The sequence below is a fragment of the Protomyctophum bolini genome (assembly GCF_963924005.1).
Source record: "Protomyctophum bolini genome assembly, chromosome: 15".
NCBI classification, from domain to species: domain Eukaryota; kingdom Metazoa; phylum Chordata; class Actinopteri; order Myctophiformes; family Myctophidae; genus Protomyctophum; species Protomyctophum bolini.
Window position 1 is genome coordinate 8,353,984 of NC_137876.1, and position 15,859 is coordinate 8,369,842.

At 43.7% G+C, this 15,859-nt stretch overlaps 1 protein-coding gene across 4 annotated transcripts in view; it reads left to right on the forward strand.

Moving 5' to 3' along the window:
- ltk (leukocyte receptor tyrosine kinase) overlaps nt 1-15,859 on the forward strand; it is an 88,335-nt gene that overhangs the window by 52,149 nt on the left and 20,327 nt on the right. For all 4 annotated transcript variants that reach the window (XM_080784687.1, XM_080784688.1, XM_080784689.1 and 1 more), the window contains 8 exons: nt 3,320-3,420; nt 3,564-3,724; nt 5,236-5,330; nt 6,800-6,901; nt 8,499-8,673; nt 10,227-10,377; nt 11,197-11,325; nt 12,408-12,564. In XM_080784687.1, the coding sequence (XP_080640813.1) occupies nt 3,320-3,420; nt 3,564-3,724; nt 5,236-5,330; nt 6,800-6,901; nt 8,499-8,673; nt 10,227-10,377; nt 11,197-11,325; nt 12,408-12,564 (1,071 nt within the window). The remainder of the gene's footprint in view (nt 1-3,319; nt 3,421-3,563; nt 3,725-5,235; nt 5,331-6,799; nt 6,902-8,498; nt 8,674-10,226; nt 10,378-11,196; nt 11,326-12,407; nt 12,565-15,859) is intronic.

The window sequence follows — 15,859 nt, forward strand, 5'->3', positions numbered from 1 at the left end:
TGGCAGAACAAAATCCGCCGTGGCGAGTACAGAATCCGCCGTGGCGACGACTCGCCACGACCTATTTTTTTTACGCCATGACGTATTCTTCATTATCCGCCATGGCAGAACAGAATCCGTGGCGAGTACAGAATCCGCCATTGTTTATTTTTTTTTTGCGTGCCGTGGTGCAGGTTTTATTGTCCTAGTATTACTATTCTCGGAATTATTTCATCCTCTTGTAGCGTAACGGTTAGCGCTCTCGCCCCTATAGTCAAGGCACTGTGCCGGGCCAGGTTCGATTCTTGCAAAAAACAAACTTTTTTTTTTTAAAGTTATTTTTTTACCCGTACATACAGTGTGTGTGCGTGCGTGCGTATACAGTGTGCGTGCGTGTATGCGTGCGTGCGTATACAGTGTGTGTGTGTGTGTGTGTGTGTGCGTGCGTGCTTCATCGTATTTATTATTATTATTATTATTATTAATATGCAGGTAATAATAATAAATACGATGAAGCACGCACGCACGCATATACAGTGTGTGTGCGTGCGTGCGTATACAGTGTGCGTGCGTGTATGCGTGCGTATACAGTGTGTGTGTGCGTGCGTGCGTGCGTGCTTCATCGTATTTATTATTATTACCTGCATATTAATAATAATAATAATAATAATAAATACGATGAAGCACGCACGCACACACACTGTATACGCACGCACGCACACACACTGTATATGCGTGCGTGCTTCATCGTATTTATTATTATTACCTGCATATTAATAATAATAATAATAATAATAAATACGATGAAGCACGCACGCACACACACACACACACACTGTATACGCACGCACGCATACACGCACGCACACTGTATACGCACGCACGCACACACACTGTATGTACGGGTAAAAAAATAACTTTAAAAAAAAAAAGTTTGTTTTTTGCAAGAATCGAACCTGGCCCGGCACAGTGCCTTGACTATAGGGGCGAGAGCGCTAACCGTTACGCTACAAGAGGATGAAATAATTCCGAGAATAGTAATACTAGGACAATAAAACCTGCACCACGGCACGCAAAAAAAAAATAAACAATGGCGGATTCTGTACTCGCCACGGATTCTGTTCTGCCATGGCGGATAATGAAGAATACGTCATGGCGAAAAAAAATAGGTCGTGGCGAGTCGCTGCCAAGGCGGATTCTGTACTCGCCACGGCGGATTTTGTTCTGCCATGGCGGATAATGAAGAATACGTCATGGCGTAAAAAAATAGGTCGTGGCGAGTCGTCACCGCCACGAATTGATCTCGCTGTCTCTCCCTGTTGAGTTGAAATGGTGCCCGCTGCCTTGAATTCATTGGAATGTAACATTTAGAAGACAATGGCAAGTTGTCGGCGGGTGGGAGAGGTGTGAAGATCATTAGAATAGATGGGGGAGAGAGTGGCCAATGAAATGGCACCTAAAACACGGGCATCCTGACCGTTCAGCCGTCAGGTGAATTGAGTTCAGACATGCTAGTGTTAACAGACACTTCATCCATTATAATTTTTCCTCACTAATGCTCAATCTAAGATGGCACCATTTCTGCCTATATACTCGCACTGCATCTCAGAGGAGAAACTGTCTAACAGTGACATTATCGGTAAGCGCGTGGGGTCATTTAAAGATGGAGTGCCGTGATTTTTTTTCCACCCTAAAACATGATCATCAGTTCTTATTGTTATATAAGGAGGTATAATTTTTTCAAATAAGTTGTTTTTATGTGGGCATGCCCACCAGTTCATTAAGTTTGCCTGGTGGGTGGTGATGGGTGGTGATCCACCTGAACTGAAGCCGCACCCACAGCTGTAGTTGTATGATAAAGGGGGAGGGGCTGATAATGTGATGTCACTATATTACTGTTTATTTCATTGGCCCGTTTGACTGTCAAGGGTTCAGCCTCCAGGAAGAAACCCTAAATACAAAGTTAATACACCATTGCACATCAAAACGACTCCAGGGTGTCTAATGAAGTACTGTCACCTCATAGACACATGAACAACTGGAAAAAGATTTTCAAACTTAAAATGTTAGTTGATGAGAGAACCATGGCTTCTATTTCAGCATGCTAACATTCCACGAAGAGAAGGCTGTAGTTTATTAGCTTGGAATCCCCATGGATGATGTCAGGCAGGTTTCTGAAGTGACCATAGCCCGCCAGTGAGACACAGAGCGAATAGACAGAAATCGAGTAATCATATAATGAGCACCAATTGTAGGAAGAATTGCTCCTTTAAATAAAAAAAACGTTAAAAAAAACGTTCGCCTAGAATGACATGCCAGGTTCAAAGCGACTCAAATATATAGAGAGAGTATAGAACTTGCCTCTGTGGGACGTGCGCGCAAACAAACTACTGATAATAAAACATAATTCACAACTCTTTGTATAGTTGTAACTTGTATGTGCAGTATTGCAATAATATTGCCTGGACACCTTCACAGTAGTTGGACTTGTCTCATGGCACACCGTTTGGGAGCCACTGCCCTAGATTACCCGTCTTGGACAAAACGTCTTCATTTAATTTAAAATATCAAGTATCACATGTATATTGTTTGTAAAGTAAAGTTGTAAAGTCCAAAATGTGTGGTATTCAAGTGTGTGTGTGTGTGTGTGTGTGTGTGTGTGTGTGTGTGTGTGTGTGTGTGTGTGTGTGTGTGTGTGTGTGTGTGTGTGTGTGTTGGGGGTGATACTCAGATCCTTTTCTGCACTTATTTTCAGATTTGGGGGGGAACCCCATTTCATGTCCCATTGTAATCTGCTAATGGGGTGTGAAGAGATGCATGTAACTGTATGCACTAACAAAAATGATCACCAAAGTTTCCTTTTCCACGTTTCTCATATTACCAAAATGTCAAAAGTAATTTATTTTCTGTCTTTTTTTTTGTTGGTTTTCTAAACATTAAGGATAGCCTAAGGGCTTTAGTGCAGGAATGCTTTGTGAGATTACTGCCGTTAGCCGTATGAAATTACATAACTGATGTGAGCACGTACAGAATGGGACGTTTCAATCTGGAACTGTACTGTACTGCATTGGAACGCTGGCTCAAAGTGGCTTTATTTTAAACCAACTTTCCATAAGCTGACTTCAGTACATGGACATCATTTCATTTTCTGGCTTGTTGGTTGTGGTCCAGCTTGATTCAGGCATCAAGCCGAGACACTTCAGTATTTATTATTGTTTCAGTGATGGGGACTGAAGAGCTCAACAGCCTTCCCCTGTACAATATCTTGTCAACAGCAATATATAAAAACTCCCTGTCTCCGTTAGCTTTCCACTGTGTTACATTTCTTTCACTCCCCTAGGGCATTTCCTGTTTCTGCCAATACGGCCAAGTGATTCCCATCAGGAGGCCTCGGTTCAAAGCACTTCCTTCCCCTCGCCAGTGTCTACCAATGCCTGTCAGGTCAGTCAGTGACTCATTTTGTGTTATATGCTAAAGCAGTGCTTCTGCTTGAATTTGCATGGATGAATCAATCAATCAAAGACTTAATCATTGCAGAAAAATATTGTATTCATCCTTGTATTGCATTTAATTTTTTTTCACAGCTACGCTTTTCCATCTACGTATTTGGAGAGTACAACGGTACCGTGGTGGTGGCTGTCAAAGAGAACGGTACGGCCACCTCACCTCTGGTCTGGGAGAGAAACGGCCAGTGGACAGACGACTGGCAAGACATCACTCTTCAGCTGACTAGCCTCCATCGTGGGTAAGAGAAGGACCATGAGAAAAGAGGATGGAGGAGAGTTGGAGTCACTGGTGATCATGTTGATGGGGTGGGAAGTAACTAGTAAATACATTAACGGCCGAGCTGGTTTGTGCACGTCTGTGCGTGGAATTTACTGCGCACTGCGTACAGCACGTTTTGGAAATGTATGTCAATGATATATGCCGGCTACACCAGATAGACCGGATACAGATCTGGTGTAGCCAGGATCATTTACACCAGATAGACCGGATACAGATCTGGTGTAGCCAGGATCATTTACACCAGATAGACCGGATACAGATCTGGTGTAGCCAGGAGCATTTAGACAGACCGGATACAGATCTGGTGTAGCCAGGAGCATTTAGACAGACCGGATACAGATCTGGTGTAGCCAGGAGCATTTAGACAGACCGGATACAGATCTGGTGTAGCCAGGAGCATTTAGAGTAGACAGACCGGATACAGATCTGGTGTAGCCAGGAGCATTTAGACAGACCGGATACAGATCTGGTGTAGCCAGGAGCATTTAGACAGACCGGATACAGATCTGGTGTAGCCAGGAGCATTTAGACAGACCGGATACAGATCTGGTGTAGCCAGGAGCATTTGGCATGCGCATTATTTTCACGGACTGTGCATACGTCACACGCGCTTGTTGTTGTTCGGCCGAAAGGGGGGTGTGTATACCTGCTTTCACATACACTATCTGTGTATCTTTTGTTCTATTTATTTTTCTATCTTTCTATCTTCTATCTTATCTTTCTGGCCAAAAAGTGCATTTATACGTGTGGTGGGGGGGCTCAAAGTGCGTCCACTAAGGAAAGTAGTCTTTCTAATTACACAACCTGTCTTTGTATTGGTGAGAAGGTACAAATAATGAATTAATTGGATATAAACATAATTCCAATTTGACTGTGTATGTGTGTGCATGACACAGATTGCATGTGTTAAAGACTTTTGTATCATGGTAGAGTGTTGGCTCCTAGAGGGGGAGAACGTACCGGCAATACCTCTGAACATTGCCTTGCAGTTATTGCACATATAATAATAATAATAATAATATTAGGCTTGTCATTGTGGATGGGAAGTAAAGTGGAAATAAGAAGTCACGTTAAGTTTAGCGTGAGGGAGAGGGTCTACCCTCTACAGGGGATTACTCTCTCTCTTTCTCTCTCTGAAACTGTGGTGTGACAAATATTTTTATTTATTTGACAGGGACAATGCTCATTAATGAACATTTCAGTTTTCACTTCCATGTAAATAGCCCAGAGTTAGCCATAAGCTAATTTACATCTGTAGTCCCTGAGCAGGCTCTTAAAATGGTAGTAAAACTAAACATACAATGACACATACAGTACAATACAATACAATACAATACAGATAAAAGAAAGACAGAGTGTATAGTGTGCCAGCACACAACACCATGAGTTGATGCCAATGAAAACGAGTTTGAATTCGATTGATGTTGACTGATGTTAACATCTAATGGAACGGCATGTGCTTTTCTCCAGGTTCCATGTGAAGGTCACAGCTCGGTGGGATCACGGCTCCAATGCTGACATTGGACTGGACGACATCGCCATCGGGGCGGCGTGCTTCGAAACAGGTAGCCAATCACAGCATGACACAGACTCCACTGTGTAAACGGGTTGAACCCAGGATAAGTTCATGCTGTGGATTTCATTCTGTGAAATCACATTACAAGCTCACAACTGAGAGTGTGTGTGTATAGGTTTGGAGGGACCGTTTATAAACGGTACTGTCATCCATGGTTTTCACATGTCACAGTTGAGGCGCTAAATCGAGCTGTCCTCGCAAGCATCGTGGTATGATCAACTCCCTTACTGGGTGTAATGGAAATAGAGGCTTCAGCCAATTATGCTGACTGGCGACGACTAACCGCTAACCGCTGTTTTTCACTAAGGTCTGCAGGCGTCTCCGATAGCTCCATGATAGAGCCTCTCTATGATTGTTTCTGAGTGGAGGACAATCCACCCAGAATGCTTCACTGTGGGAGGCGGTGAAGGATCGCACCATAAAACAGCATGCCATCACACCAGTGCCAGCGTTCATTTATTATTGCGCTATAGTTTGTACAAACTCCGTTCCGCACCGGTGCCACTCTGCAGTGATCAAGTTTGTCGTGACATTTCCTTTGTTTGATCGGGTGTCATGATAATGTTCCACACAGATGTGCTCCCCGTGTAAAAACGGCCAGGAGAGGAGACAGTGCCCTGGTGTTGTTGTTGTTTGTGCGGTTAATCGGGGGGACGCTTTGGGAGGAGGGGGGGGGGGGGGTGGTTACGCCGAGCACTGATGGCGGTCTGCGGAGATTCCGCCGACGCACAGGCGCCAGTTCGGCGCGATTGGAACGTGGATTCCTATGCGAGCGATATCAGGGGTCTATTCCAGAATCCTGTTTTTGATTGTGAGCTTAAACTTGCTAACATCTTCATGATGTCCTTTCTACGCACATCACGTAAACGACTCACTTATCTCATCCACCCCCTTTTTTTTGGTTTTTTTACTGTGTAATGTGTCCTTTTATCTGCCCTACGATCTCCATTTGAATTCAGCTCAAGTATACCATTTTCATTCTTCTTCATTCATCATTCTTTAACCCATTCTGACCTGAGATCAGATTCATACGAGGTTTCCACGGGACACACACTGGTCTGATCAATCCATTCTGACCTGAGATCAGATTCTAAAAATGTCAGTCGTTCTTCGAATTTTTCAAAAATAGCAGACCTACAAGCTCGTATCGCGCCACTCGGTGGCGCGATATGAGCTTGTAGATCTGCTATTTTTCAATACATAAAGCGTAACATGATGCTAACACCAAAATGGGTGCCCGGTCAGAATGGGTTAAAGAAACCGGCAAAGAGGCATTTTTAAGGCTTGTGTTCTACAGATGGATGGATGTGTCTAGCAGTGTAATACTTTTCTTTCCTACATCTGCCTCTCCCACTCGTGTACATTGTATTTTCTCTCTCATGTTGTCTATCTCTCTGGTTTCCAACCCCCACGCCTCCCTCCCTCCCTCCCTCCCTCCCTCTCTCTCCCTCCTCTCAGATCTGAACTCCCTGCTGCTCAGTCACAGATTCTTTCATGACATGGACTCGATGGGAGACCTAGAAGATTTCTTAAGTCCTCTCCCTGAGCCGTCTGCCTCAGGTATGGAATGTGAGAGATTTGCGAGAGATTTCCTCAGAAGGTGGCCCACTATATCTTATCTATATCATATCTTCTTTGCTTGCCTCTTCCTTTGATGCAAGAAAGATGTATTTGGCGCTGCACTGTGGCGACATTGGCATAAGGGCTATACGCTTGCATGTCTAAGACAAATTTCTTCCTCGGGAGACAAATAATAAAGAACCTTGAACCTATATCAATGGTGGGCCATGAGGACTTTGTAAGTGGGCCCCCAAAATAATAAAACACTAAGATTGTAATGCTAATATAACATTAACAAACAAAAATAGTATGAAAGGTTTTCTTTAAAAAACCTTTATATAAAACCTTAATATAGTAGTATACTATTATGTATTAGTTCCATTGATCCAAGATGAAACAAAATAAATTGATTCACCATAACATGCTCTGAAAATGCATGTGGCCCACCCATCTGACCACTTGGCACGCTTAGGCTGAGTGGGCCACGTTATATGGGATCTACATTTATGCACCGGGTGCTGTGTATTAACCCATTCTGACCTGAGATCAGATTCATAACGAGGTTTCCACGGGACACACACTGGTCTGATTAACCCATTCTGACCTGAGATCAGATTCTAAAAATGTCAGTCGTTCTTCGAATTTTAAAAAAATAGCAGACCTACAAGCTCGTATCGCGCCACTCGGTGGCGCGATATGAGCTTGTAGATCTGCTATTTTTCAATAGCTAAAGCATAACATGATGCCAACACCAAAATGGGTGCCCGGTCAGAATGTGTTAACCACATAAACCCTATGCACTTCGTTATACATGGAATTGCAAAAAAAGGCAGACCTTTATTGAGCTTTTAGATCGACTATTTCCGCCCCATTTTTCCGCCTATTTTTGCTGAACGTTTATATACCTATTACGGCATTCCCAGAATGGGGACGGCATGCAGGGCTCATGTGGTTAATGTGATTTCCTTTGATTTCGCTGAGCAGATGTCCGTAGCAGCGCTGTGATGTGCGACATCGGGTGTTCATTTGTTGGTGTGTGTGTGTGTGTGTGTGGGTGGGGGGGGACCTTTATTTTTTACTTTTCCGTCCGTCCGTCCGTCCGTCCGTCCTTCCTTCCTTCCTTCCTTCCTTCCTTCCTTCCTTCCTTCCTTCCAGTCTATTACACGACCTTCATCAGGTATCATGATGAAACGTCTTAGCCTAATAAACTCCTGCTGTAAGTGAAGGCAGGACTTACATTCTTTCTCATTGTTGCTGCTGTTCCTATACGCACCTGTCCGAGTAGCTGTGCAAGGACTTTTCTCTACGGAATCTTCTCACTCATCCACATAAATTACTCTGTATACTGTATCTGGTGTTAGCATTATGTTATGCTTTAGCTATTGAAAAATAGCAGACCTACAAGCTCGTAGCGCGCCACCGAGTGGCGCGCTACGAGCTTGTAGGTCTGCTATTTTTGAAAAATCGAAGAACGACTGACATAGAAACATAGCTTTTTGAGAAAGCTGTCAGGATGTAGAAGACATTTTTAGAATCTGATCTCAGGTCAGACTGGGCGTGTGCTTGTATGTGACCTTCCTCCTGGGTCTCTCTGCAGAGGACTCGTTGATGGAGTGGTGGTTCACCTCCTGCGGTGCCAGCGGGCCTCAGGGTCCCACCCAGGCCCAGTGTGACAGCGCCTACCGAAACACCAACGTCAGCGTCACCGTGGGGAAGGACCCCCCCTTTAAAGGAGTCCAAGTGTGGAGGGTACCCGCCACCAACAGATACACGTGAGTGAGGATAGCTGTGACACTATACAGTATATTATAATCATCACTTGGTTCTCAATGTGGCGTCCCGGGGACGCACAGAGGCTCCTTCTTAAACACTTAAACCTAGGTTGTGTGGTGTCCCTCAGGGCTCTCTACTAATATCTGTTCTGTTTTCTGTTATTGTACAATAGCTTTTGCTATTTTTTAGCTAAAGCTTTCCCCACAATACGGATCTGGGGTTTACGTGCGTCCCCTATAGCTAGCTTAAAATTAAAATTGTTTAATTATTTTTCTATATACATAATAATACATTATATCCAGTTTTATCCTAATGCCAGTGAGTCCATTTGCAAAGCAATGATGCCTGAACAGAAGGCATACATTCTTTTTTTTTCCCCATGATTTTGTAACCCATTTTTCACCCCTGTGTCAATCATCTAATGTGATCCTGGGCTCTACACACACTCCACCAACCTAGTCCCCATATATGGGGGACATGGGGAGAGCAACAGACTTGAACTCATGCTTCCTTCATGCCTGAGTGTCCAAGTTGCTCCTTTATACCTGACAGGGGGGAGTTTCCCTGGTTGGAGGTAGCGCGTGGAAGGAACACGTTATTCCAACCAGTTCCTTTCACCTCCATCAGGCGCCCCGGCTGGCCAGGGGGAGGCAGTTTAGTGACCAGGATTACTGCATGTTTTTTGTGAGGGTACCTACCCTAGGGGACACGGGGAGAACATGCAAACTCCACACAGAAAGGCCCTTTCGCCAACCCCGCCTTCGGGTATGGGCACTGATGACGCGGAGGAGGAAACACGCCGCCAGCACCCACAGCGTCCCGAGCATTCTAGCGCCATTATCATTTTGTTTTTCTACCAATGACATATGTCGTTCATATGTCCTAAGGCCTAAGCACTTTGGCAATTGAAGAACATTTCGACATTTGCTGCATGACTCAGACCAGGGCTGGGTGACAGACAGAAGTGTGACTGAGTGCTTAGGGACTACATTATTCTATTCGCCAAATAAGCCCAAGGCTTTGAATTATTTTATTGTTAGTCAAGCCAGTCATGGGACCTCATTATCAGACCTGTTACAGTACAGTATGTGTGCTGGGATGAACCGCGCTCCATAGAGTCTTGTAATGGCCGCGATCTTTAGTGGCGTTTATCTCAGAATTGAAGCTCAGATGAGGTGATATGAGACGAGGCATGATTTTAGGATGTCAATAAAAACGTTGCTCGCACGTTGCTCCGTTTAGCAGATTAGCGTGGCATCTTTTTATCCATCTACGCCAAATCTCCCAAAAATAACTGATCTACGTACATTCGTACAAGCTCACAGTCATAACGCGTCGCAACGTGACGCGTTTGTGATCTTGTACATCAGCTATTTCCGACCTGTCTCAACCTACTGTGCTATATCACATTGCGCTCTTTCTCAGCGTGGTATATAGGCAGGCCGAGGGCAGAAAAACAACATTCCTGTAATGCTTTACTCCCCATGTGTTGCTGATACTCGTAGCTCAGCTGGTCCACGCTGACAGAGGCTGATCTGTGTGTTGCCCCCAGGATCTCTGCTTATGGCGCCGCGGGAGGGAAAGGAGCTAAGAACCACAACAAACGCTCCCACGGTGTCTTCATATCAGCCATCTTCCCTCTGGCGAAAGGAGACCTCCTCTATATCCTTGTGGGCCATCAGGGAGAGGATGCCTGCCCTGGGGTGAGGACGGGGAGACTGGAGGGAAAGAGGAGAGGACAGGGGGGGGGGTTAACGGGCTTCAAATTAAATATAGACAGTTTCTGAAAACGTTTGAGAATTGTCACCTATAATGATGACATGCCCAAAATCAGGACACCAGGGTCATTGTGGTTTTAAATACCAGTTTAAAAAACACCTGGTCTGAAGAAGAGGGCTTGGAGAGGTGATGAAGAACACTTACAGGAGAAATAAACCAGCCCTCCAAATCTCTTTGCCAAAAATAGTTCTACAAGCTCACAGCGCGCCATGTTGCGAGCTTGTAGATCGACTCTTTTTGGTGCAGGTTCCCCCTAGATAATGGATGCTGGGGTTCAAGTGGTCAATAAAGACAGTCACTGCTTATTGTTGTAGATCATGTGTTTTCTAAATGTCTTTTGTATATCATGGATGGATGTTAGATATTATATATACAACGTTGCGGCGTCGGGGGCCTTCGTCAGGTATACCTGACGAAGTGTGTATACCTGACCTGTGTGTGTGTGTGTGTGTGTGTCTCGCTCTCTCTCTCTCTCTCTCTCTCTCTCTCTCTCTCTCTCTCTCTCTCTCTCTCTCTCTCTCTCTCTCTCTCTCTCTCTCTCTCTCTCTCTCTGTGTTTCTCTGTGTGTATGTGTGTGTCTCTCTCTCTCTCTCTCTCTCTCTCTCTCTCTCTCTCTGTGTTTCTCTGTGTGTATGTGTGTGTGTCTCTCTCTCTCTCTCTCTGTGTTTCTCTGTGTGTATGTGTGTGTCTCTCTCTCTCTCTCTCTCTCTCTCTCTCTCTCTCTCTGTATGTATGGGGCGTAGAGGAACCCTCTCACCCAGAAGATCTGCTTGGGAGAGTCGTCAGTGATTGAAGACAGCCACCGGGGGGAGGGGCCTGCCGAGTGGGCGGGCGGTGGAGGCGGCGGAGGCGGAGCCACCTATATTTACAAGGTGACAAAGAAAATAAATACACAATAAATAAACAATAACCCATTCTGGGCGAGAACCCATTTTGGTTATGTTATACTTTAGCTACCGGTATTGAAAAATAGCAGATCTACAAGCTCATAGCGCAGCACCGAGTGCACCGAGTGCCGCGCTACGAGCTTGTAGATCTGCTATTTTTGAAAAATCCTGAAAATGTTGCGCAAATCTTTGAATATACCCTATATTCTTTCAGAGCGAACGTTTTTAACGCAAATATCGCCAGTTTGAGAAACATGGGGTTTTCAGAAAACTGTCTGGATTTAGAAGACATAATTTGTAGTATCGTCCTCAGGTCGCTTATTTTCTAAGTATTGGGGTTGAGTACTTTGTCCACTATACTGCACTGTTTCTACATGCTGATAAGCATGCAGGAATGTCTACATGCATTCTGTAAAGGATTCATCGCAGTCTCTGAATCTATGTCATGCGTGTAAATATACCGTGAAAATAGTCGATCTTCAAGCTCACAATGCACCACTATGTGACCTGTTGTGACCTGTTGTGGCCCGTTGTGAGTTTGTAGAGCTGCCATTTTCTAAAATCTTGAAAAGAAAATGTAAAAAATTACAATACAAATCCTTTATGGGGGTCTCTGGCACTATTTTCTTTTTTTTCGTGGAAAAATACATATTAATTTGGGGGTCGTTTATATGAAAATGTTTGAGAATCACTGCCCTAAAACAACATTAGACAATAAAGTTTGACTGAGCTGCCCTAGGCTTATTTTAGTAGACCTGGTTGCTTGTTCCTCTTGCCAAAACTGGCAACAACGGAGGTCAGATAATATAAATCATGCCACATAACGTTCCAGGGAATTATAATCGGAACTGATTCTCTCAACTTTCACACAATTTTTAAGTATTAAAAAAATACTTTTAACACGCACAAATGAATTAAACAGTGCTACTGGGCTCATAGCGCGCCACCGAGCTTGTAGGTCTGCTATTTTTTAAAAATCGAAGAAACGACTGACATAGAAACATAGCTTTTTCAGAAAACTGTAAAAGTAAAAGACCCGAGTGCTTCTTGTACCACGGTGTCGATAGATCGGAGGAGGTGAGCTGGTTCCTCTGTTGATCGCGGCTGGCGGAGGAGGTAACGCCTACCTGGAGGACCCAGAGACCAGTATGGACCAGATCCCCCTGGAACAGTATGAGAACGACACTATAGCGGCCAGCAGCAACGGGCTGACCGGCTCCGCAGGTAACTGTGTTTCTCTTACCTTTAATGGACTGGTAAATGGACCGCATATATATATATATCGCCTTTTGTAGTCTTTTTCCAAACCACTCAAATGCATTTGCCCAAAATGACCTGACCTTATGTCCCAACAAGAGGCCTGAGATTGGCTAATCAGTCTCTCCTGATTGTGCCCGACACACATTTCACACTGTGGCCGGACGCAGTCTCTGGAACGCCCTGCCGCTCCATGTATGCTCTGCTCGTTCATTGGCGGCTTTCAAATCCTTTTTTTCCCCCTCTCAATCACTTTTAAGTATTACTATTAAGTATACTATTACGTTTACCGTGGCCCTTACAGTCTACCCATGTACCCACATAATGCTTATTGTCTTTATTATGTTGCTCTCTGACACTTTGACTTAATGCTTTTCCTTCCTCTTTGCTTCCATCTATATTTTATCCTCCTCTTCTCTTTTTGCCTCTATGTATGATATTGCTCTGTAATGTGAAGGACTTTGGTTCGACCTCGGTCGTTGCACAAAATGTGCTATACAAATAATGTTTGATTTGATTTTATTTGATTTCACAATTCCCATTCAATTCAATTCAACAGGCTTTATTGGCATGACATTAAGACCAGTGTTGCCAAAGCACAATTACAATTCACATGACAACGACGGAACAACGTTACACATCATTACACGTTTATGCAGTACACACACACTGACAGCCGAAGAAAGCCATAGGGATTGAGCCAGGAACCTTGAGACACTGCTGCCACCACGAATAAATTATAGAAGAGAAGATAAATAAGGGAGAGGATTGAGAGGAGAGTAGACAAGAGGAGACAAGAGGAGAGAAGAGGTGAGACGAGGAGACAAATTACCAATACAATACAATTACTCTGTTCCCCATGGTCTGTTAACCCATTCTGAACGGGAACCCATTTTGGTGTTAGCATCATGTTATGCTTTATAGCTATTGAAAAATAGAAGATCTACAAGCTCATAGCGCGCCACCGAGTGGCGCGCTACGAGCTTGTAGGTCTGCTATTTTTGAAAAATCGAAGAACGAGTGACATTTTTTAAAATCTGATCTCAGGTCAGAATGGGTTCATCAGACCAGTGTGTGTCCAGTGGAAACCTCGTATGAATCTGATCTCAGGTCAGAATGTGTTAATGCAGAATCACAGCTGTTGATGTTGTTGACGAAACAAGCAGAAATGTAAGAATCTCACTGGAGAATTGAATGTAATATACTCGGTTCAGTCCTAGATGATCTTGTCATTCGAGGACTTGGAGTGCGAAGGGCTTAACTGAACCTTTCCGAATTGTAGCCGACAGATTAGGCTTCACAGAAAGTGTTTTAAAATATTAATTTCTTATGGTGTTTTTAATTAATGAAAAGCTCTCCTGTAAAAATTGTGCCGTGTGCTCCAAGCTCTCTCTCAGACTTCAAGGGTGCTTCATTGTAAGAGCACACTGCATCCCGAGAATGACCTAAGCCTCTGTTGATTGGTTGGAGTACATGTCATATGAAAAGCTTTCACAGATAATGACGAGACGGACGGCGCTCACAGGGCTGTCCATGGAAAGTAAAAGGTCTTGAATAGCTTTGTCTGTGATACATTATGTATACTCACATCTTTCATTTCTCCGAGAGCTAGTCATTTCAGTCCGCTCGCAGGGAATGTCAGATGAAGGCCAGGAGTGGATTATAGCTTGTCTTGAATACACACCGATGCAGCAGTGGTGGTGGAAGAACTACTCACATTTTGTACTTAAGCCAGGGCGGCGGTGGCTCAGGGGTAGAGTGGCTGGATGGTAATCGCAAGGTTGCCAGTTCAAACCCGGGCTCCCCCAGAGTTAGTGTCGAAGTGTCCTTGAGCAAGACACTGAACCCCAAATGGTTGGTGCCTTGCATGGTTTCAGCTGTTTCATCGGTGTATGAATGTGTGTGTGAATGGGTGAATGTAATGCACAATCTCTGTAAAACGCCATTTACCATTGCACCATTTACCATTTATCATTGCCACAATGTAGAAATACTCTTCCGGTAAGTCCGGTATTCAAAATGTACTTGAGTAAAAGTACAAAAGCATTTGCATTAAAATATACGTAAATACTGAAAGTAAATGTACTAATATTGCAGAATGTCCCATTTCACAAGTTAGCAAATATTCTTCATAAACATCTTTTGAAAATAGCTAATCTACATGTTCACAGCGTGTCGACAAATAGCCTACTGTAAGTATGCATATAGGACTGAAGTGGTTAATGCATGTTTTGTAATAATAATGTAAATATACAAAGTAAGAGGAGTAAAAAGTACAATATTTGCCTCTGAGATGTAGTGTAGTAGAAGTAAAAGTATTAAACGTGAGTAAGACACACACACACACACACGCACACACACACACACACAGTCACACACACACGCACGCACGCACACACACGCAGATGTTTGGCCTTTGGATGGAAGGGCTCAGTCTGGAAGGCAGACTTAACTTCTTGACATGGCATGACCATGACAAGTTATTGAGCTTAGTCCAGTTACCCTGCAGGGTAAACATAGTACCTTCCCTTTCCTTTCCTTACCTCTGAGAGCAGTACATACTGTATATGGCAGCGGGGGCCGCCTGTCTCTCCTCTTGGAAAAAACGTCATCTGGAAAATTCTCTGAAAATCCTCCTTGACCAGCAGAGTCCCAGCATAGACCATATCTGTCAGCTCATCTCATTGAAACCATGGTGGGCCAGTTTAGATACAGATCTGTGTGTTTGTGTGGGAATTCAAAACCTGAGTGTCCTGCTTGGGAAACCTGGGAATCCATCTAATCCACGGGTAGGCAACCTTTATTCTCAGAAGAGCCATTTTTGGCCCAAAAACTTATTACAATTCTATCTGGAGCCGCAAAATATGTTTGCTTTAATAAAGCAAACTTTAAGTATTTGGGATTTTTCTGGTCTCTCAATATTAATATTTTATTGTTTGCTAATTTCTCAAAGCATATCAAGTACTGTATACTGTACCAGTAAGCCAGCAGCAACAAAGATGTCTTATCATGAATACATTCTTCTATTTTACTTCATTAAATTTGATTCTTATTTTTATCGGGTGTATAGGCAACATTGTTTTGCAATATCAAAATGAAAGAATAACTTTATGCCTATTTATTCAATAATAAATTATGATTAAATGTAAAAGAAAAGAAAGGAAAAAGAAAACCTCATTCCTTTTCATACTTCTTTGCCGTAGCAACTGGGAGCCACAGGAGAGGGCCTATAAGAGCCACGTGTGGCTCTAGAGCCACAGGA